Source organism: Mobula birostris, chromosome 2 (assembly GCF_030028105.1).
Source record: "Mobula birostris isolate sMobBir1 chromosome 2, sMobBir1.hap1, whole genome shotgun sequence".
Lineage (NCBI taxonomy): Eukaryota > Metazoa > Chordata > Chondrichthyes > Myliobatiformes > Myliobatidae > Mobula > Mobula birostris.
The window spans coordinates 15404406-15426553 of NC_092371.1; the positions used below are offsets into that span (position 1 = coordinate 15404406).

General features: G+C 50.9%; 1 protein-coding gene across 1 annotated transcript in view; it reads left to right on the forward strand.

The window, feature by feature from the left end:
• LOC140207374 (high affinity nerve growth factor receptor-like) overlaps window positions 1–22023 on the forward strand; it is a 39581-nt gene extending 17558 nt beyond the window's left edge. The window contains exons 8-15 of the mRNA XM_072275919.1: window positions 413–474; window positions 9057–9159; window positions 9724–9870; window positions 10313–10443; window positions 12649–12821; window positions 15909–16149; window positions 16886–17044; window positions 21548–22023. Coding sequence (XP_072132020.1) covers window positions 413–474; window positions 9057–9159; window positions 9724–9870; window positions 10313–10443; window positions 12649–12821; window positions 15909–16149; window positions 16886–17044; window positions 21548–21733 — 1202 coding nt within the window. The 3' untranslated portion in view covers window positions 21734–22023. The remainder of the gene's footprint in view (window positions 1–412; window positions 475–9056; window positions 9160–9723; window positions 9871–10312; window positions 10444–12648; window positions 12822–15908; window positions 16150–16885; window positions 17045–21547) is intronic.
• Window positions 22024–22148: the final 125 nt, after the last annotated feature.

Below are 22148 nucleotides of genomic sequence, written 5' to 3' on the forward strand. Positions count from 1 at the left end.
ATGAGGGGAGGAGGGAAAGGTGAGAGGAGGGAAGGGGAAGGCAAGAAAGGAGAAGGGGTTGGACAGGGAGTGGGAGGGAGGGGCAGGGAAAGGGAGAGGGGAGGAGAAGATGAAGGAGAGGAGTGTAGCAGGGGGGAGTGAGAGAATGAGGTAGGGTAGATGAGAGGGAGGGGGTAGGAGGACAGATGAGGGTGGCTATGTCAGAGAAGTAGGGAGGTTGGGGAGGGAGAGAGGAGAGAGAACGGGTTGGGAGGGTGAAGGAGTGTAGTGAGCAAGGGAGGGGTGAGTGCTTGTCACACCCTGGACATTGGGGCTTGACTGGGGGCAGGTCAAGTGGCTTTGCCCCATTCGCTGACATTATTGCCCCAGTCCGAAGCTGTAACATGATGTCTGTATCTTTTACCCTGTACAGCAGCAAGGGAGACCACCACCTCAAGGAACGTGACGGCCCGGGAGGAGGAGCCTACCCTCGGAGTGAGTATTCTTGTTCGGGGTCTGGGTTCTCTGGGAGCACCTCAATGTCATTAAACAGTCGGGTTTCCCTGGTTCGCACCAGTTCTAAGTCAGCCATGCGGCCTCGATCATTGCTTACCCTTCCCCCCAAACACGTGGCCTCACTGCAGAGAGGGGAGGGGAGCCTGCAGTTGGTGGTGCTCTGTTGGTCTGTCTGAGTGGAAGGGGCGCTGGGCTGGAGAAGGGTTGGGTGAGTTACTGGAGTGCTTTGTGTAGACGGTGCACACTGCGGCCGCTGTTTGTCGGTGGTGGAGGGAGGGGGTGTTCAGCAGGAATGGGTGGACTACTAATCAGATGGGAGTTATTGGAACTGCACTCCTCCAGGCTAGTGGGATGTGTTCTGTCACATTCCTGACCATCAGGTTTCAAAGTCATCTACGTCACTGACAATAAACCCAATTAGCTTCATTTTCACTGATGTATATGATGTGAAATTTGTTGTTTTGCAGCAACAGTACAGTCAGAGACATAAAATCATGATAAATTACAAAATAAGTAAACAGAACATATGTCAGGTTTATTTTCACTGACATGATATTTATTGTGTTGTGGCAGCAGTACACTGTTGTATAAAATTGCTATACATTACAATAAGAATATATAAAATATACATTTGCAAAAAGAAAGCAGAGCAGTGAGGTGATGTTCATGGGTTCATGGGCCTTTCAGAAATCTGATGCGGAGGGGGAGAAGATGTTCCTGAAACGGTTGAGTGTGTGCGTCCAGACTCCTGTACCTTCTCCCTGATGGTAGCAATGAGAAGAGAGTATGTCCGAAATGGTGAGGGTTATTCATGATGGATGCCACCTTCTTGAGGCCTTTTGAAGATGCCTTCTATAGCGGAGAGGCCAGTGCCCGTGATGGAGCTGGCTGAGTTTGCAACTATCTGCAGCTTTTTCCAGACCTGTGTAGTGACCCCCGCCAACCATACAGTGATACAACCAGCCAGAATGCTCTCCACTGTACATCCATAGAAATGAGCTCAGAATATATTAAAAATGGATAAGTAGTACACAAAGAGAACTAAATGGTGAGGTAACACACATCAAAGTTGCTGGTGAACGCAGCAGGCCAAGCAGCATCTGTAGGAAGAGGTGCAGTCGACATTTCAGGCCGAGACCCTTCATCAGGACTAAAATGGTGAGGTAGTGTTCATGGATTCATGGACCACCCTGACGTCGTAGGAGACCGAGAAGTGATCTTACAGAGGTGTAGAACATTATGGGGAGCATAGGCAGAGTGAATGGTCACAGCTTTTTCCCCAGGTTGGTGAATAAAAAAAACTAAAGGGCATTAGGGTGAGAGGGGAAACAGGAACCGGAGGGGCAATGTATTCACCCAAAGGGAGGTGAATATGTAGAGCAAGCTGCCAGAGGAAGTGGTTGAGGCAAGCACAATAACAACATTTAAAATGGTGTTCAATTCCTGCTGCCTTCTATAAGGAGTTTGTACATTCTCCCCATCACTATGTGGGTTTCCTCTGGACGTTCCAGTTTCCTCCCACATTCCAAAGACTTATGGGTTAGTTTGGCAATTTGTGAGCATGCTGTGTTGGTGCTTCCCTACCTCAGATAATCAGCTCAATCAGTTTTATTGCTGGTTTGATAAGGACAACCAACATCTATCTCTTCTCACTTCCTCTGATCCTGATATGCTGAGCCCCTACCCGGCCTCCTGCCCCTATCTTCTTTATGATCAGTCCTCCCCTCTCCCTTTCACAGCCACTCCAATATCGCCCATTCTAGTCTGGTGATCAAAAAAGTTACCAGAGGTAGGGATGTGACCTCAGGAAAGCCATTTCATGGGCAAAGTGACAATTCTGGACCAAACTTGAATTAATGAAGGATGCTCGACAGTTGTGGCGGGGTTTAATACTATCATCTCTTATAAGGTTATATCAAACGACATAGGTGACAGCAAGGCTTCGCCTCTCAGATTAGCTCAATGTCTTCCATGCTCACCTTGTCTTTTAAATCATGGAGAAACCATCACTAACTCTCCCAACCATTGAACACATCTACATGAAATGCTTCCATAGGAAAGCATCATCCATCATCAAGGACTCCCACAACCTAGGGCATGCTCATCACTGCTGCCATCAGGAAGAAGGTACAGGAGCCTCAGGACTCACACCACCAGGTTCAGGAACAGCTACTGCCCCTCAACCATCAGGCTCTTGAACCAAAGGAGGTAACTTCACTCAACTTCACTTGCCCCTACATTGAAATGTTGCCACAACCAATGGACTCACTTACAAGGAATCTTTATCTTATGTTCTCGATATTTATTGCTTATTCATTCATTATTATCATTTCTTCTTCTGTATTTGCTCAGTTTGTTGTCTTCTACCCTCTGGTTGAATACACTAGTTAGGCTGTCTTTCATTGATTCTGTTATGGTTGTTATTCTATAGATTTATTGAGTAGACCTACAAGAAAATGAATGCCAGGGTTGTATATGGTGACATATATGTATTTTGATAATAAATTTACTTTCAACTTTGAACCCAGTCCCTGCATCCCACCCTATACTTTCTGTGAAGCCAGATGACCTCCACAAACCATTTGGAAAACAGAACATTAAGAAAGCTGCAGACTCTGATGCTGTCTCACCTGATATGCTGAAGCACCGTGTGGATCAGCTAGCCAGTCTTCACTGAGATATTTAACACCTCTCCACAATTATGCAGGGTTCCAGACTGCTTTAAAGTTGCTACAATCATTCCAGTTCCCAAGAAAGACAAGATCAATATACGTAATGATTATAGGTCGGTTGGTCTGACTTCAGTAGTTATAAAATCTTTGAACGTCTGATATTAGCCTACCCTAAGTCCATTACTGATCCTCTTCTTGACCTGCTGTAGTTTGCTTATGGAGCAAATTGTTCAGTTAAGGATACAGTTAACTTGAGCCTTTATTACATTCTTAAATATTTGGACTTCCCCAAAGGGCGACAGAGTAGTGGGAGACAGAGTCGGTAGGTTTTGGCTCAACGGCACTTAGGCAATAAGGAGTCGAGGCCAGGTAGGTTATCTGTTTAAAATAAAGACAGAAAGTATGTGTGTGAAGCAGTTTTCTGTGCTCAGTGTCAGATGTGGGAGGTCCTGGAGACTCACGGCCTCCCAGGCAACCACATCTGCACCAGGTGTTGAGCTGCAGCTCCTTAGAGACTGTGTTAGGGAACTGGAGCTGCAGCTGGATGACCTTCGTCTGGTCAGGGAGAGGGAGGAGTGAGAGAGAGGAGCTATAAGCACGTAGTCACCCCTGGACCACAGGAGGCAGAGAAGTGGGTAACAGTCAGGAGAGAGAAGGGCAGGAAGCAGGTGCTAGAGAGTACCCCAGTGGCTGTCCCCCTTAACAATAAGTATTCCTGCTTAAGTACTGTTGGGGGGGGGACGGCCTGCCTCGGGGAAGCAACAGAGGCCGTGCCTCTGGCACAGAGTCTGGCCCTGTGGCTCAGAAGGGCAGGGAAAGGAAGAGGATGGCAGCAGTGATAGAGGGCTCGATGGTTAGGGGGTCAGACAGGCGATTCTGTGGATGCAGGAAAAAAAAACGCAGATTGTAGTTTGCCTCCCAGGTGCCAGGGTCCAAGATGTTTCTGATTGCGTCACAGCCAGAGGTCGTGGTACATAGTGGCATCTCGGGATTACTGCCTATTCCATGTAGCAGTGAGTATAGGAACAGAATGAGGTGGAGGATAAATGCATGGCTGAAGGATTGGAGTGAGGGCAGGGATTCACATTTCTGGATCATTGGGACATCTTCAGGGGCTGGTGTGACCTACACAAAAAGGACAGGTTGCATTTGAATCTGAGGGGGACCAATATCCTGGCGGGAAGGTTTGCTAAGGCTACTGGGGAGAGTTTAAACTAGAATTGCTGGGGGGTGGGAACTGAAATGAAGTGACAGAGGAAAGGGAGGTTGGCTCACAAATAGAGAAAGCTTGGAGACGGTGTCAGAGGGAGGATAGGCAGGTGATAGAGAAGGGACGCGCTCAGACCGATAGTTTGAGATGTGTCTATTTTAATGCAAGAAGTATTATGAATAAAGTGGATGAGCTTAGAGTGTGGATCAACATTTGGAGCTATGATGTTGTGGCCATACAGAGACTTGGATGGCTCATGGGCAGGAATGGCTACTTCAAGTGCCAGGCTTTAGATGTTTCAGAAAGGATAGGGAGGGAGGCAAAAGGGGTGGGGCGTGGCACTGTTGATCAGAGATAGTGTCACAGCTGTAGGGAGGAAGTCATGGAGGGGTTGTCTACGGAGTCTCTGTGGGTGGAAGTTAGGAATAGGAAGGGGTCTATAACTCTACTGGGTGTTTTTTATCGACCACCCAATAGTAACAAGAACATTGATTAGCAGATAGGAAGACAGATTCTGGAAAGGAGTAATAATAACAGGGTTGTTGTGATGGGAGATTTTAATTTCCCAAATATTAATTGGCATCTCCCTAGAGTGAGGTGTTTAGATGGGGTAGAGTTTGTTAGGTGTGTTCAGGAAGGTTTCTTGACACAATGTGTAGATAAACGTACAAGAGGAGAGGATCTGGTATTGGGAAATGAACCTGGTCAGGTGTCAGGTCTCTCAGTGGGAGAGCATTTTGGAGATGGTGGTCACAATTCTATCTCCTTTACCATAGCATTGGGGAGGGATAGGAACAGACAACTTAGGGAAACATTTAATTGGAGTAAGGGGAAATATGAGGCTATCAGGCAGAAACTTGGAAGCATAAATTGGAAACAGATGCTCTCAGGGAAACGTACAGAAGAAATGTGGCAAATGTTCAGGGGATATTTGCATGGGATTCTGAGTAGGCAGGTTCCAATGTGACATGGAAAGGATGGTAGGGTACAAGATCTGTGGTGTACAAAGCCTGTTGTAAATGTAGTCAAGAAGAAAAGAAGAGCTTACAAAAGGTTCAAAAAAAAACTAGGTAATGATAGGAATTTAGAAGATTATAAGTCTAGCAGGAAGGAGCTTAAGAATGAAATTAGGAGAGCCAGAAAGGGCCATGAGAAGGCCTTGGCGGACAGGATTCAGGGAAACCCCAAGGCATTCTACAAGTATGTGAAGAGCAAGAGGATAAGACATTAGAGAATGTGACCAGTCAAGTGTGACAGTGCAAAAGTGTGTATGGAACCGGAAGAAATAGCAGAGGTACTTAATGAATACTTTGCTTCAGTATTCACTATGGAAAAGGGTCTTGGCGATTGTAGGGATGACTTGCAGTGGACTGAAAAGCTTGAGCATGTCAATATCAAGGAAGGGGAGGTGCTGGAGCTTTTGGAAAGCATCAAGTTGGATAAGTCAATGGGACCAGACGGGATGTACCCCAGGCTAATGTGTGAAATGAGGGAGGAGATTGCTGAGCCTCTGACAGTGATCGCTGCATCATCAATGAGGATGGGAGAGGTTCCGGAGGATTGGAGGGTTGTAGATGTTGTTCCTTTATTCAAGAAAGGGAGCAGAGATAGCCCAGGAAATTATAGGCCAGTGAGTCTTCCTTCAGTGGTTGGTAAGTTGATGGAGAAGATACTGAGAGGCAGGATTTATGATCATTTGGAGAGGCATAATATGATCAGGAATAGTCAGCATGTCTTTGTCAAAGGCAAGTCGTGCCTTAAAAGCCTGATTGAATTTTTTGAGGATGTGACTAAGCACGTTGATGAAGGTAGAGCCGTAGGTGTAGTGTATATGGATTTTAGCAAGGCAGTTGATAAGGTCCCCCATGCAAGGTTTATTGAGAAAGGAAGGAGGCATGGGATCCAAGGGGACATTGCTTTGTGAATCCAGAACTAGCTTGCCCACAGAAGGCAAAGAGTGGTTGCAGACGGGTCATATTCTGCATGGAGGCCGGTGACCAGTGGTGTGCCTCAGGGATCTGTTCTGGGACCCCCTTACTCTTTGTGATTTTTATAAATAACCTGGATGAGGAAGTGAAGGGATGGGTTAGTAAATTTGCTGATGACACAATGGTTGGGGGTGTTGTGGATAGTGTGGAGGGCTGTCAGAGGTTACAATGGGACATTGATAGGATGCAAAACTGGGCTGAGAAGTGGCAGATGGAGTTCAATCCAGATAAGTGTGAAGTGGTTCATTTTGGTAGGTCAAATATGATGGCAGAATATAGCATTAATTGTAAGACTCTTGGCAGTGTGGAGGATCAGAGGGATCTTGCGGTCCAAGTCCATAGGACACTCAAAGCTGCTATGCAGGTTGACTCTGTCAGGGGATTATGACTGTGGGATTGAGTTTGAGAGCCAAGAGGTAATGTTGCAGCTATATAGGACCCTGGTCAGACCCCACTTGGAGTATTTTGCTCAGTTCTGGTCGCCTCAGTACAGGAAGGACGTGGAAACCATAGAAAGTATGCAGAGGAGATTTTCAAGAATGTTGCCTGGAATTGGGAACATGCCTTATGAGAATAGGTTGAGTGAACTCGGCCTTTTCTCCTTGGAGTGATGGAGGATGAGAGGTGACCTGATAGAGGTGTACAAGATAATGAGAGGCATTGATTTTGTGGATAGTCAGAGGCTTTTCCCCAGGGCTGAAATGGCTAGCACGATAGGGCATAGTTTTAAGGTGTTTGGAAGCAGGTACAGAGATGTCAGGGGTAAGTTTTTTATGCAGAGAGTGTTGAGTGCATGGAATGGGCTGCCGATGGTGGTGGTGGAGGCGGAAACGATAGGGTCTTTTAAGAGACTCCTGGATGGCTACATGGAGCTTAGAAAAACAGAGGGCTATGGGTAAAGCCTAGGTAGTTCTAAAGTAGGGAAATGTTCGGCCCAGCTTTATGGGCCGAAGGGCCTGTATTGCACTGTATGTTTTCTATGTTTTTACCTATGTGAGGATCTTATTTGTGGATTTTATCTCTGTCTTCAACACGATTGTTCTGTAGTTGCTCCACAGCAAGCTTACCCAGCTAGCTTTACCCTATAGTCAGGGGATTATGAACTTCCTGTTGGAAGGAAGCAGTTTGTAAGGCTGGGCTCCTACTTGCCCAGTCCAATGTCTATAAGCACAAGATCTCCCCAGGTTCTTTCACTTTTTTGTTCTCACTTTATACAAATGACTGTACCTCCACAGACAAATCTATTAAAGTCCTTAAGTAGATGACACAACTAGTTGGTCTCATCTCTAAACACAAAATAATCTGCAGATGCTGGGGTCAAAGCAACACTCACAACACGCTGGAGGAATTTAGCAGGTCGGGCAGCATCTGACGAAGGGTTCCTGCCCGAAATGTCGACTGATCTTTTCCACGGATGCTGCCCAACTTGCTGATTTCCTCCAGCGTGTTGTGAGTGGTCTCACCTCTAATAATGATGTGACCTGCTATCAGAGAGAGGTAGGCTGCTTTGCAGCATGGTGTGCTTGCGACAACTTGGAGCTTAATGCTATCAAGACTATAGAAATGAGGGGTCACTTCTGCTGAAATTCCCTACCTGCCCGTCCCCTTGGAAATTAATGGTCAGGCTGTGTCTGTGGTCATGCCATTCAAATTCCTGGGGACTACTCTTGCCAATACATGGAAATGGGACAAGCACGTTACGCTCATCATTAGGAAAGCCCAGCTAAGATTATTCTTCCTACTGCACATGAGGAAACTTTGTATCTCAGGGCGCATGCTGATGAGTTTTCACTCAGCGATCATTGAGAGTGTTGTGACCACCCCGCTATCACCAGTAAGGTTCCCTGCCGCCTCTTCCCTCTCCAAGACCAGGTTTCAGTGAGTGGTCCACTCAGCACAGAGACTCATTGGCTGTCAGCTACCAACGTTAAAAAAAACCTGTTCATCGCCAGAGCGAAGAAAAGAGCTAAAAAAAAACATGGCTGCTGACTCCAACCAGCCTAGCAGTCACCTAAAAAAAATTGCCATCAGGGAGACGCTGCGAGTCCACCACCACCAGGACTACACGGCATCACCGAAGCTTCTTTCCTGTAGCTATCCAGCTTCTCAACAAAACTCACTTGAGTCTAATTCCCAAAATGTCTCTGCACATCATCCATTAAACAGTCTTTTCCTGTTCTCCTTGTTCTGTTGATAATTATTTATTCTGTTCATATGTTCACATGTTCAAGTTTGATGATTGACCTCTGCACTAATTGTTGATTTCTTACACCCTTTTGCTCTATTGTCTTATAAATTGTTGCTGCTATTGTGTTGTCTGTTGTGATAATGTTCTGTGTTTTATGATGTTTGGCACCGAACCACAATCAATTCTGGCATGTTTCGCATACTGGCAATAAAATGATTGTGTTTCTGATTCTGATGTGATAAAACCAATTTTTAACCTTTGAGGTTCTTAGACAAATTCATGGGTGTGAAAGGTTTAGCCAAACACTGGCAAGTGGGAACATTCAGATGGGCACCGTGGTTGGCATTGGACAGCCTGTTTCCATGCCGTGTGACCTCCTAACGTTAGGAGAGGATTCAGCCCGTTGTCCCACCTCTTGCCCCTGCCAGCCTCAGGGAGTGAGGGAGAGGGGTGGATTGGGTGGAAGAGTCCTCACCCTCTGTATCTATATGTCCTACCCACAGGTGTGGATGCCAGTGGGACTGGCTGTCCTGGCCTCGCTCTTCCTGATGCTGGTGCTGACCGCGATTCACCGAGTCCGCGCCGACAGCAAGCTGCATCACAACCGTAAGCACACAGCCGGAGACCCCACCCTGCGGGGGGAGGGAGGGGAACAAGCAAGGAGAGAATGCAGATGAAAAGGGAAGGGTGCATATGGAGAGGGAGGGAGTGGGAGGGAAGGGGTGGAGGGAAGGAGGGATGGTAGGAGGGTAGCGAATGGAAGAGCGGGGGGGAGGCTGAGAGCAGATGTGAGAGGGAAGGGAGAGGAGGAGGGAGGCAATGGAGGAGGAGGGGAGGGGTGCAAGAGGAGTGGATGCAGAAGGAACTAGGAGAGGTAGAGTGGTGTGGGAAAGGGAGTGACGGGGAAGTAGGAGGTGAGGGAGATGTAGGGGAAGGATGAGCTGAGAAAGGTGACAGAAAGTGAGGATGGATGAAGGGAGATATGGTGGGGATTAGAATAGTGGAGTTAGGGGAGAGAACATTTGAGGGAGGAAGGAGAATGGGGGAGGCAAGGGGGGTGTGTGAGTGAGAAAGATGGAGGGTGGGAGTGGAGGAGGTGGGTGTTCCCCAGGGAAGGGTCAGTAGACGGGCTCAGACCCTCCCTCACTCCCTTCCATTGTCCCTTCTCAGGGGAGGCAAAGATGCTGGGAGCAGAGGAGGAGGCCGGGGTTTCGCTGCACTTCCTGAACTTGGGCATCAGTGCCAGCCCACTGCCCCACGACCAACAGGAGGCAAAGGGCCATACCATCCAGAACCCACAGTACTTCTGGGAGTCCCGCTCCTTCCTGAAGGATCACGACCCTGGTGAGGGAGCGCCACGCTGCCGGGGGGACAAAGAGGGATCTCCGCACTGTGGGTGCAGCGAATGAGGGAGTGCTGCACTGCAGGAGAGGTAGTGAGGGAGCTCCATGTCATGGGAGGGATAGTGAGGGTGCTCTGCGTTGTAGGAGGGGTGGTGAGAAAGGATCAGCCGCTGTGGGATGGGTGGTCAGAAGGGATTGGTGCACTGTGAGGAGGGAGCGCCACGTTGCGGGATGGGTGGCGAGGAGAATGCTGAATGAAAGGATGGGCGCGAGGAGGGGGTGCTGCGCCATAGGAGGGGTGGAGCGCCATGCTGCGGGAGCCACAGCGAGGAGCGGTAAGTGTTCGGGCAGGATTTCTCGTTACATTCTCTGGGTATGTTGGCCTGACACCAGATGGGACGCCTCTCCTGTTCCAGCCGTGCACCACATCATCCGGAGGGACATCAGTCTGAAGTGGGAGCTTGGGGAAGGAGCCTTCGGCAAGGTGTTTCTGGCAGAGTGGGAGAAACACAGGGACGGGGAGGAACCGATGCTGGTGGCGGTCAAGGTAAGGATCAGCTCATTCAGAGGAGAGGTTGGGAGAGGGCAGGAAGGGTGGGTGAGAGGGAGGGAGTGAACATGGAAAGAGGGTGAGAGAAAGGGGCAGGGGTTTGGAAAATGAGAGGGAGGGACAGAGGGAGCATTTGAGGGTGGGAAGGGAAGATGTATGAGAGGAAAGGAGAGTGAGAGAGGATCGTGTATGAGGAAGAGTGAAGCAGTGAGAGTGAGTGAATGAGGCAGGGAGATAGATGGTGAGAGGGGACAGTGAGGGAGAGACAGAGGAATGGAGTAAGTTGTTCTCAGGGAAGGAAAGGTGAAGCAAATACAGATGTGTAGAGAATGGACAAGTTGTAGATTGTGAAGAAAACGGGTCAGGGAGAAGTGTGTATCTGTGTGTGTGTGACTTTGTGCATATCTGTACGTTTGAGTGTGTGTGTTTTTGTCTCTGTATTGAATGTCACTATCTCTGTCTGTGCCCTCCTGTCTATCTGACTCTCTCACCACCTCTCTCGCTGTCTCTCTTATTCTCCCTCAGCATCTCTCTCGCTCTTTTTCACTATCTCTCTGTCTCTATCCCTGTGTGTGTGTGTGTGTGTGTGTGTGTGTGTGTCTTTCTCTCTGTGTCTCTCCATCTCTCTATCTCCCTCACTGTTTCTCTGTCTATCTGTGTGTGTCTCTCCTTCTCTCCTTTTGTGTGTGTGTGTTTCTCTCTGTTTCACCCTGTGTGTGTGTCTCTCTCTGTCACTTTCTCTTGCCATCTCTCTGCATCTCTCTTTCACTGTCTCAGTCTCCCTCTCTTTTGCCGTATCTCTCTTGCGCCATCAATCTCCCTCCCTCTCTCACAACATTTCTCTGTCTCTGTCTCTCTCGCCTCTGTGCGTCTCTCTCTAGTGGTTAATGTGACACTATTACGGCTCAGGGCGTTGGAGTTCAGAGTTCAGTTCCAGCGTCCTCTGGAAGCAAGTTTGTGAAGTTCCTTCCCGTGTGCGTGTGGGCTTCCTCCAGGTGCTCCTGTTTCCTCCCACAGTCCAGAGATGGACTGGTTAGTAGGTTAATTGGTCGTTGTAGGTTGTTCTTTGATTAGGCTCATTGGACTGGAGGGGCCTGTTCTGCATTGTATCTCTAAATAAAAAAAGAGCGAGGGGTGTTGATAGTGTGGATGGTGGAAAATGCTTCCCCACAGAGTGAACTGCCAGCACGAGTTTAGATTGAACAGTTGGAGGTCAGAGGGGTCCAAGGGATTGTCCTCTCCCGGGGAGGGGGGTGGAGTGGGGGTTATCTGGAATACCCAGCCCAAGGCAGTGGTAGAGGTGGAGACTCACATCATTGAGGAGTTATTGGTATTTATTTATTAATGTCACCCGTACAGTGTCTCAGTCTTCCCCTATTTTGCCGTCTCTCTCTCTCTCCCTTTCTCTCTCTCCCTGTTACCTTCTCGCCATCCCTCTCACCATGTCTCACCCTGACACTCTCACTGTGTCCCGCCCTCTCTCTTGCTGTGTCTCACCCTCCCTCTCAGCATGTCTCACCTCTCTCTCTCTCCCTGTCACTTTCTCGCTATCCCTCTCGCCATGTCTCACCCTCCTTCTCTCACCATGTCTCGCTCTCTCTCGCTGTGTCTCGCCCTCTCTCTCTCGCCATGTCTCATCCTCTCTCTCAGTGTCTCACCCTCCCTCTCTCACCGTGTCTCACCCTCTCTCTCTCGCTGTGTCTCACCCTCCCTCTCACCATGTCTCACCTTCTCTCTCTCACCGTGTCTTGCCCTCTCACTGTCGTCGTGTCTCACTCTCTCTCTCACCAGGTCTCACCCTCTCTCTCGCTGTGTCTTGGCCCATCTCTCTATCACCATGTCTCACCTGCTCTCTCTCTCTCTCTTTCTCTCTCTCTCTCTCTCTCTCTCTCTCTCTCTCTCTCTCTCTCCCTCACCACGCCTCACCCTCTCTCTCACTGTCTCTCTCTCTCTCACCAAGTCTCGTCCTCTCTCTCTCACCCTCTCTCTCTCTCTCTCTCTCACTGTGTCTCACTCTCTCTCTCCCTCACCATGTCTTGTCCCCTCTCTCACCATGTCTTGCACTCTCTCTCTCACTGTGTCTTGCCCTCACTCTCACTGTTTGCCTGCGTGTGCCGTGTCACGGTGTTTGGTGAACGGAGTGTTGGGCTGCCCTGTACCATATCCCAGTGCCCGGGATGACGGACTGCCCTGTGCCTGCAGGCTCTGAAGGAGGCGACGGAGAGCGCACGGACAGACTTCCAGCGAGAGGCCGAGCTACTGACCTTCCTGCAGCACCAGCACATCGTCACCTTCCACGGGGTGTGCACGCAGGGCGAGCCCCTCCTCATGGTCTTTGAGTACATGAAGCACGGAGATCTCAACCGCTTCCTGCGGTAAGTACACCCATCTCCGGACAGGGGATGGTGGCTGGGGCACTGGGCACCTGGGCACTATCCCCTCATTCCACCCCCCCACACCTCAGGGTCAGGGGTAGACTGAGATGGTAGAGAACTGAGATGGATAGATACAGACAGGCAAAAGATAGGCAGACATTCAGGGACAGACTGGCAGATACATGTGAGACAGACAGGTCAGACAGACGTACCGACAGAGACAGGCTGACAAATCGAGAGAGACTGATGGCCCACCCCCGATTACCTTGGGGAGGTGCTGGGGGATGAGGAGGGGCATGATTAGCTGCCTCCTTGATCCGCCACAGTCCATGTGGCTGAGGTCTGTTCCAGGATTCGGAGTCGTGCGAAGGCTTGGTGATACTCACAAAGCAAAGGTGCCCTGGAGAGGAACCTGTGGACAGGGGCGTTCCCTGATCTTGCTTAGATAGGAGAAGGTGCAGGTTGGCGAGGAGCTCTCAGAGTAGTCCAGCTGAGCAACCACAGTGCATTCTGTAGACGGTGTACTCTGTGGCCACTGTTGTGGAGGGAGGGGATGCTCAGTGGTGGTGGGTGGGCTGCTCTGTCCTGGACGGTGTGAGAGTTTTTGCAGCCGTACTTTCCCCAGGAAAGTGGGGAGTGTCCCATCACACCCTCCCCCCGCCCCCCCCCAGCCCTGCTTTGCCGATAGGGCCAAGGACCTTGGGGTGGCAGCATGAGTCACCCACCACAGGATCCCCAGATGGGAGGTCGAGAAGGGGGACGGGTCGGAAGGGAGAGGGGCTTTGGGAGGGGACAGGACACATACAAGTGTGAGAGATCAGGAGAGCAGAGGTGTTTAAAGAGGGGCACCATGATAACGTAGTGGTTCGTGCGACGCTATTACAGCTCGGGGTATCGGAGTTCAGCTTTCAGTTCCAGCGTCCTCTGGAAGCAAGTTTGTGAAGTTCCTTCCCATGTGCGTGTGGGTTTCCTCCAGGTGCTCCTGTTTCCTCCCACAGTCCAGAGATGGACCAGTTAGTAGGTTAATTGGTCATTGTAGGTTGTTCTTTGATTAGGCTTGGGTTGCTGGGCAGCACGGCTTGTTGGACTGGAGGGTCCTGTTCTGCATTGTATCTCTAAATAAAGAAAGAGTGAGGGGTGTTGATAGTGTGGATGGTGGAAAATGCTTCCCCACAGAGCGAACTGCCAGCATGAGTTTAGATTGAACAGTTGGAGGTCAGAGGGGTCCAGGGGGTTGTCCTCTCCTGGGGAGGGGGGCGGAGTGGGGATTATCTGGAATACACTGCCCAAGGCGGTGGTAGAGGTGGAGACTCACATCATTTAAGAGTTAATGGTATTAATTTATTATTGTCACCTGTACAGTGTCTTGCATGCTGTTCATACAGGTCAAATCATTACACAGTGCATTGAGGCAGCACAAGGAAAACAATTACAATGCAGAATCGAGTGTACCGAAAAAGTGCAATGCAGGTAAACCATAAAGTGCAAGATCATAACAGGTAAATTGTGTGGCCAAGAGGTCCAATCAATAGTCTTACAACAGTGGGATGGAAGCTGTCCTTAATCCTGTGGTACGTGCTTTCAGGCTTTTGTCCATTGAGAGGGCTGAAGAAAGAACATACAGAGTGGGTGGGGTCTTTGAGTAGACTGGCTACTTTACTGACACAGTGAGGTGTAGACAGAGTCGATGGAGGGGAGGCTGGTTCTGATGTGCTGAGCTGTGTCCACAACTCTTTGGGATGTCCGAGGCAGAGAAGAGTACAGACTGAGTTGTAGTCGATGGGATCAGTAGAAGTGGGTAGTGATGACAGACATGGACTCTAAAGAACAAAGGGCCTGTTTCTGTGACCCTCTGGGACCATAAACACTGGGATAAATCCCGAAATACAGAACATGGGAAGAGTGTTTCAATTGGGACAGCACGTCTGGGTAACTCAGCTGACTAACAGCCTGTCCCCTCGAGCCTGTGGTTAGGGTGAGACGGTGAGACAGAGTGGACTGGACAGGACAGTTCCCTCCTGTCCAGCCGTCAGGGATATCAACTGGGAGAGGATTCAGATTGGGGAGCAAGTCTCCACAGCAATAAACACGAAGTTCGAGGGGCCCCCCCAGGGACGGCAGCTGCAGAAACTCTAGGCCTAATGCCAGGCTCCGCATGAGACAAGACGTCCAACTGGCAGGCTTCCATGATACAGCGCCCACAGCAACAAACAAACAAACATGCACAAAACAGCAACCACATAAGGAAACATCAAACACAACAGCAACAGGTTCCAATGTTAACAATGAAAGCTTTGTTACTTAAATCTTCACTTTCCCTGTTGTATGAGGAACATCCACCCGTGCTGGAGAGTCACAGCTGGCAGCGTGCTGTCCCCAGGCAGAGGGCAGAGGGTAGAGGGGATATTCTGGAGGGAGGGGTGTGGGGGCCAGATGCGGTTGCAGAGACAGGGAGGGGTTTAGTTGCTAGATGGGTTTACGGTGTTTACAGAGATAGAGAGAGGATGGGTAGATTGGGGAGCAATTATGGGCATAAAGAAGGGGTTATGAAGGGGCAGCATTATGGGGAGGAGCTCACATAGAGCTGATGAGCTTCTCTGGGAGGGGGTGGAGGATGGAAAGGGGTTGCTAGGTTTGGATGTGCAGTTGCAATGGTGAAGGATTATGAGGATGGAGAAAGGGTATCATAGTTGGGATAAGGAAGGGGGCTACATTTTGTTTAATTTATTTAGAGATACAGTGCGGAACAGGCCAACAACCTGTGCTGCCCAGCAACCCACCGATTTAACACTAGCCTAATCGCGGGACAATTTACAACAACCAATTAACCAACTAACCGGTACGCCTTTGGAGTGTGGGAGAAAACCGAACCCGGAGGAAACCCACGTGGCCTTGGGGAGAAGGTACAGACGATGCCGGAATTGAACTCTGAACTGTGAAGCCCCAGGCTGCAGTAGCCACAGTGCTACCATGGCCCTCATGATGGTGGACTGGTTATGGGAGGAGTTTGACTGCAAACTCTGGGGAATATGGGCAGTAAGGGACGGGTTGGGCCCCAACCTCACCTGCCTCTCCTACCCTGTGTAGATGCCAGGGTCCCGACGCCCCGATGCTGGTGGGTGGCAGCGAGCAGACACTGGGACCGTTGAAAATGCCCCAGCTCCTGCACATCGCCCAGCAAATCGCTGCGGGCATGGTCTACCTCGCCTCGCTACACTTTGTCCACCGCGACCTCGCCACCCGCAACTGCCTAGTCGGGGAGGGCATGGTGGTGAAGATTGGGGATTTCGGCATGTCCCGGGATATCTACAGCACGGACTACTACAGGGTGAGTGTTCCCGGAACGTCCGCTCAATTCCCACAGGAACAGCTCCCTTTGACAGAGACACACAAGCCTGAAACCAGAACCCCATTCCTCTCTCCACCGCTGCTGTCTGACCAGCTGAGTATTCCAACACTTCCTCCTTTATATTTCAGATTTGTGATTCTATTTCTGGCATCTGCTGTTGTTTTTTTACACAGGTCTCCCTACACCGTCCCACCACACACCCCTGGGGTCATATACAGAATGAAGCCCCCTCCACGCGGTCCCATCACACACTCCTGGGGTCAGACACAGAATGCAGCCCCCTCCACACCGTCCCATCACACACCCCTGGGGTCAGACACAGAGTGAAGCCCCCTCCACACGCTCCCATCACACACTCCTTGGGGTCAGTCACAGAGTGAAACTCCCTCCACACCGTCCCACCACACGCTCGCAGAAGGTGTCTGAAATGTCCCATCCTGAGGACTCAGCTCCTCAGCACTGATCTAGGTCCTGAACTGGTGACTGATGGATGGGGTGTGGTGGTGTACAAGCTCCCTGTGGTCAGTAGAACTGAGAAACCCTCCCATCCTAGCCCCGGCTGTTCGTGGGATCCTCCTTTACACCGGAGTGGGCAATGAGGGGAGTGGGAGAGTGAGGAGGGAGTTGTGGGAGGTGTGCTGGGTGAGTTAGGAGTGAGGCTGTGTGGGAAGTGGGAGGAGGCCTGCTCTCTGACCCTTGACTCTCTCATGCCCAGGTCGGAGGTCGCACCATGCTGCCTATCCGCTGGATGCCCCCTGAGAGCATCATGTACCGCAAGTTCACGGCGGAGAGCGACATCTGGAGCTTCGGTGTGGTGCTGTGGGAGATCTTCACCTACGGCAAGCAGCCCTGGTACCAGCTGTCCAACACTGAGGTGGGTCCACGCCATGGCCCGCTGGGGCCAGCAGGAGGGGCAGGAATACAGGATACAGAAAATCTGTTACAGGACACAAGGTGATGGGAGCAGGTGGCAGATGGAGTTCAAAAGTGTGATGTGATTCGCTTTAGAAAGACAAATTTGAAGGCAGAATACAGGGTGATTGGCTGGATTCCTGGCAGTGTGGGGAACAGAGGGATCTTGGGGTTCACATCTGTAGATCACTCAAAGTCACCGTGCAAGTTGAAAGGATGGTTGGGAACCTGTATGTGTGTTGGCCTTCATTAATCATGGGATTGAGTTCAAAAGGTAACGTTGCTGCTGTACAAAACCCTCGTTAGACCACATTTGGAGAATTGTGTTCAGTTCTGGTCGCCTCATTATAGGAAGGATGTGGAAGCTTTCGGGAGGTTGCAGAGGAGATTTGCCAGGCTGCTGCCTGGACTGGAGGGCATAGCTTATGAGGAAAGTTTGAGCGAGCTAGGACTTTTCTCCTTGATGTGTAGGAAAGTGAGAGGTGACTTGACAAAGATGTGCAAGATGTTGGGAATAGATCGAGTGGACACTCAGAGACTTTTTCCCAGGGCAGGAATGGCTAATATGAGGGGGCATCATTTTAAGGTATTTGGAGGAAAGTACAAGAGACACGTCAGAGGTAGATTGTTTGCACAGAGTGGTGAGTGTGGAACGACCTGCCAGGGATGGTAGAACAGGCAAATACATTAGGGGCATTGAAGAGACTCTTAGGCACATTAATAAAGGAAAAATGGATGGCCATGAGGGAGGGAGGGAGGGTTAGATTGATCTTGGAGTAGGTTAAAAGGTCGGCACTGTGCTGAACTGAAGGGCCTCTGCTGTTCTATGTTTTACGTTCAGACCATCAAACACAGGACACAGACCAGCACAGGAACACAATGTTGTGCCAAATAGATTTGTAATCAAATGCCCAACTAAACTAACCCTTTCTGCCTACACAATGCCCATATTCTTCCATTCTCTGCCTATCAGTGTGATTGAGAGCTTCCTGATGTTTCTGTCGTATCCACCTCCATGTCCCACATACCCACCATTCTGTGTGAAAAACATCTCCTTTGAACTTAAATGCATGCCCTCTGCTCTTAGACATATCAATTCCGGGAATACTCTACCTATGTCTCTCATAACCTTATAAACCTCCGACAGGTCTTTCTTCAGCCAGAGAACACATTAATCCAATCGCTCATTAATCCAGGCAACATCCTGGTGAAACTCTTCTGCATCCTGTCCAAAGCCTCGATGTCCTTCCTAGAATGGGGCAACCAGAAGTGAACACAGTACTCCAGTTGCAGCCCAGCTAGAGTTTAGTAAAGGTTTAACATCATTTCCTGACTTCTGAACTCAGTGCCATACGCCCTCTTTACCACCCTGTCACCCTGTGTAGCCACTTTCAGAGAGCTATGGACTTGGACCCCAATATCCCTTGGCTTAACAATTTGTCTTCTCCTCTCCCTGCTTCCACCCCTCTCACTTCACTCCTACCTCTCCTCTCACTTCACTCCTACCTCCCCTCCCTCTCACTTCCCCCTCACTCCTCTCACATTCCCTCTCCTTCTCCTCAAACTCCCACCTCTTCCTACCCCGCCTCATCTCCCCCTTTCCCCTCCCCTTCACCCTCCTTCCCCCTTCCCTTCTTCACCCCCTCCTCCCTCTCCCCTCGTCCCACACCTCCTGCCATCCCCTCTCCCTCCTGCCTCCCTGCCCCTCACCCTTGTCCCTCCTCTCCCCTCCCATCCTGCCCCCTTCCATCCCCGTCCTCCATCCCCTCACCTTCTCCTCTTCTTCACCTCCCCTTCTGCTCTCTGCCTCCAACCCTCTTCCACCTCATCTTCCCCTCCCCCTCCCCCCTCCCCCTCACCTTCCCCTTCACCTTCGCCTTCCCTTCCCCTCTCCCTCCTGCCTCCCTCTCCCTCCTCCCCCTCCCCTCATCCCCCTCCTTCCCCTCCCCTCTCTCCCTCATCTCCCTCTCCCTCCTACCTCATCCCCCTCTCCCCTTCCTCATCTGCCTCTCCCTCCACTCTCTCCCTCTCCCCTCCCTCATCTCCCTCTCCCTCCTCCCTCCCTCCCTCCCTTCCACTGCGTTGCTGCCCACTGTTCCTGCAGGCGGGGGTAGTTGCTGAGGCAGCAGGCAGCCAATCAGAGTGTAACCTGACCCGGTTTGGTGATGGGGAACGACTCCATTAACCGTTCCTCTCTGCTGTGCTCAGCACAGTTTCAGCTCCCTGCCTTTAATCGGATTTGCAATCTGTGGATTTAATGTGGCCAGGGGTTTGATCCACTCTCTGCTGATGCAGGATCTTTGGATTCTCGGCACCGTCCCGGACAGTGCACACCCCTTCCCTCCCCCAGAGGTACACAGAGGCTGCGGTGTGCTCTCTACAAACTCGCCTGGGTTACTCTAACAACCCCTCCCCAACCCGACACCACCCCCAAAGGGGGTCACCAGAGCACCACCACCCACGGGTACTCCCACAATCCCGGAGTCCAAATCCTGGAACTGCGCCCCCCCCCCCCCGCCCCACTCTCCTGATTACAGAGCCATCCATCTTGTTTTCGCTGTGTAGAGCCGGGTCTCCCCTCACACACCTTGGAGGTAAGGGCCCTTCCCTGTCCCTTTACAGTGTGGGATGGGGTTTCTGCACCTTCCACCCCACACCTCTCACTGAGTGACCACCCAATCCCCATCCTCCCCTCACTCTGCTACCCTTTTACTTTCAACCCCTGCCCCCTGGAGTAGGGTGCGAAGGGATGGAGAAAGAGGCAGAGCACAGAGGGGGAGGCGGGGTAAAGAGAGTGGAGCAGGAGAGAGAGGAGGTGGCAAAGAGGAGTGTGAGAGTGATGTGGAGAAAAAGAGAATGGGAGGGGTGGGAGAAAGAAGTTCAGAGAGAAAGGGAAGATGGGGTGGGGGGGAGCTGCGTAAGGGGAAGAACTCTCTCCACATCCCTCATAGCTGTTCCTATCTCAGCTACTTCTCTCACTGCCAGCTGATGAGAGACTGCAGCCATCGCCGGGAAATGGGGCTCGAGAACTGAGCGGGTCAGGCAGCATCTGTGCAGGTTGATATTCCAGGCGGTGGCCCTGAACCAGGATCCGATCTGCAATGTCCCTCAGCCGCCACAGACCCACTGCCTGACCGGCCAAGTCCTTAGCACCAATGGTTTACTTTGTGCCTCAGGGAATCCTATCTGCCATCACAGATTCCCCAGAACCTGCCGGGGAATTTATTTTTATTTAGAGGTGCAGCACAGTAACAGGCCCTTACACACGTGTGACCAGTTATCCTAAAAGCCCGTCGATATGTCTTTGGAGCGTGGAGGAAACTGGAGCACCTGGAGGAAACTGACACGGTCACAGAGAGAACGTACAAACTCCTTACAGTCAGTGGCGGAATTGAACGCGGGTTACTGGTGCTGTAATAACATTACGCAAGCTGCTAGGCTGCTGAGCTGCTAGAGGAAGCTCCTCTGCATAAACATGAGATTCTGCAGATGCTGGAAATCCAGAGCAGCCCACACAGAATGCTGGAGGAACCCAGTAGGCCAGGCAGTGTCTGCGGAGAGGAGAAAACTGCCTCGGGGTGAAATTGTTGCAGCTGGAAGAAGCCCTCACGGTCACGGAGAAACTACTCACATACAGTGGCGAGAATTGAACCAGGGTGACTGGGGCTGGAAAATGCTGTGCTGCTGTGAGTGTATGATAACAGTATGCCATCTGTGAGAGGTTTGGAGGGTGGGGAGAGGAGGGTCGGGGAGAGTTGTTGTTGAGGCCTCCGTGGATCAGGATCGACCATGGATGTTGCCTCCTATCTTTTACGCAAGCCAGGGCAGTGCGATATGGAGAGCAAACTGTTGCCCCTACAGCAGGCTCCCCCTCTCCACGCAGCTGATGAATCCAAAGGAACAGCAGAGACCAGTGCAGTGTGGCACCAGAAGTTTTCAGTCAGCATTGAACTCAACATAGGACTGTCAAAGGGATTCCAGCTCCGGATATTTCCCCGGGGTTAGCTACTAAACCTTACCCATGAGTGGGTATAGCCACAAGGCAGTGGAGGTTTGAAATCAGAGTTTAATCTTCTCCTAGATGAGCTGCCAACCACGGCTGACTGAAGTGACTGGTTTTAAGGCGCCAGTGACCTACCCCTGTCAGTAGAAAAGATTCCAGTGGACTTAGTAGCTAAACCACACATGAAGCCCAGGAGACAGACTTGAGGCCATTTGAGACACATGCTATTGGGAACATTTAATAAGTAGTGGGATCCTATCCCCACCACACACCCCTCCCAGCCATGACAACCCTTAGGAACCTGGGGAGAGTGGAACCCTTTTAGTTGCCAGCATTAATCCCCAATCCCACCAATGCTAGCAGGCCATTGATGGGATGTTGGGATGTCGGGACGTTAGGGCGGGGAGGGATGGGCTGAGGAGAGCGGATTCCCAGTTTAACCCTCAGCGTTGTACTCCACAGGCCATCGAGTGCATCACGCAGGGTCGGGTGCTGGAGTGCCCACGTGGCTGCCCCCGGGAGGTGTATGCCATCATGCGGGGCTGCTGGACCAGAGACCCACAGCAGAGGCTGTCCATCAAGGAGATCCACGACCGTCTGCAGCAGCTGGTCAGATCGCCGCCGCTTTACCTCGACGTATTGCAGTGAGGTCCACGGTTGTGTGGACGCTCTGCGCGACTGAGGGGAGGAGGGGTCTGTCTCCCCTCACAAGAGGACTCTGTTGTTGCAGACTGCATGCGGATCTGGACTGTAGATAAGGACGGTTAATATATGCACCCTGAATATCTCCCCATGAATATCATTGACTCCATAATATCCAAGCCTGTGTCTTCAAGTGGTGCCTGGTACACAGCTGACACTGACTGTAGGTGGGCAGTGGGACCACCCAGAGGCCCTGTGACTGAGCCGAGTGTTATTTCTTGTTTCTGTTGCATGCACTGAGTGTATTAAAGGTTCTCCCTGCTGCCTGGAGAATTGTGCCTTCCTGTCTCCCAACATCACTCTTCACTGTTGTTATCAAATACATGAGTGGATCTGGTTTGGCAACACATGAGGCATGCAA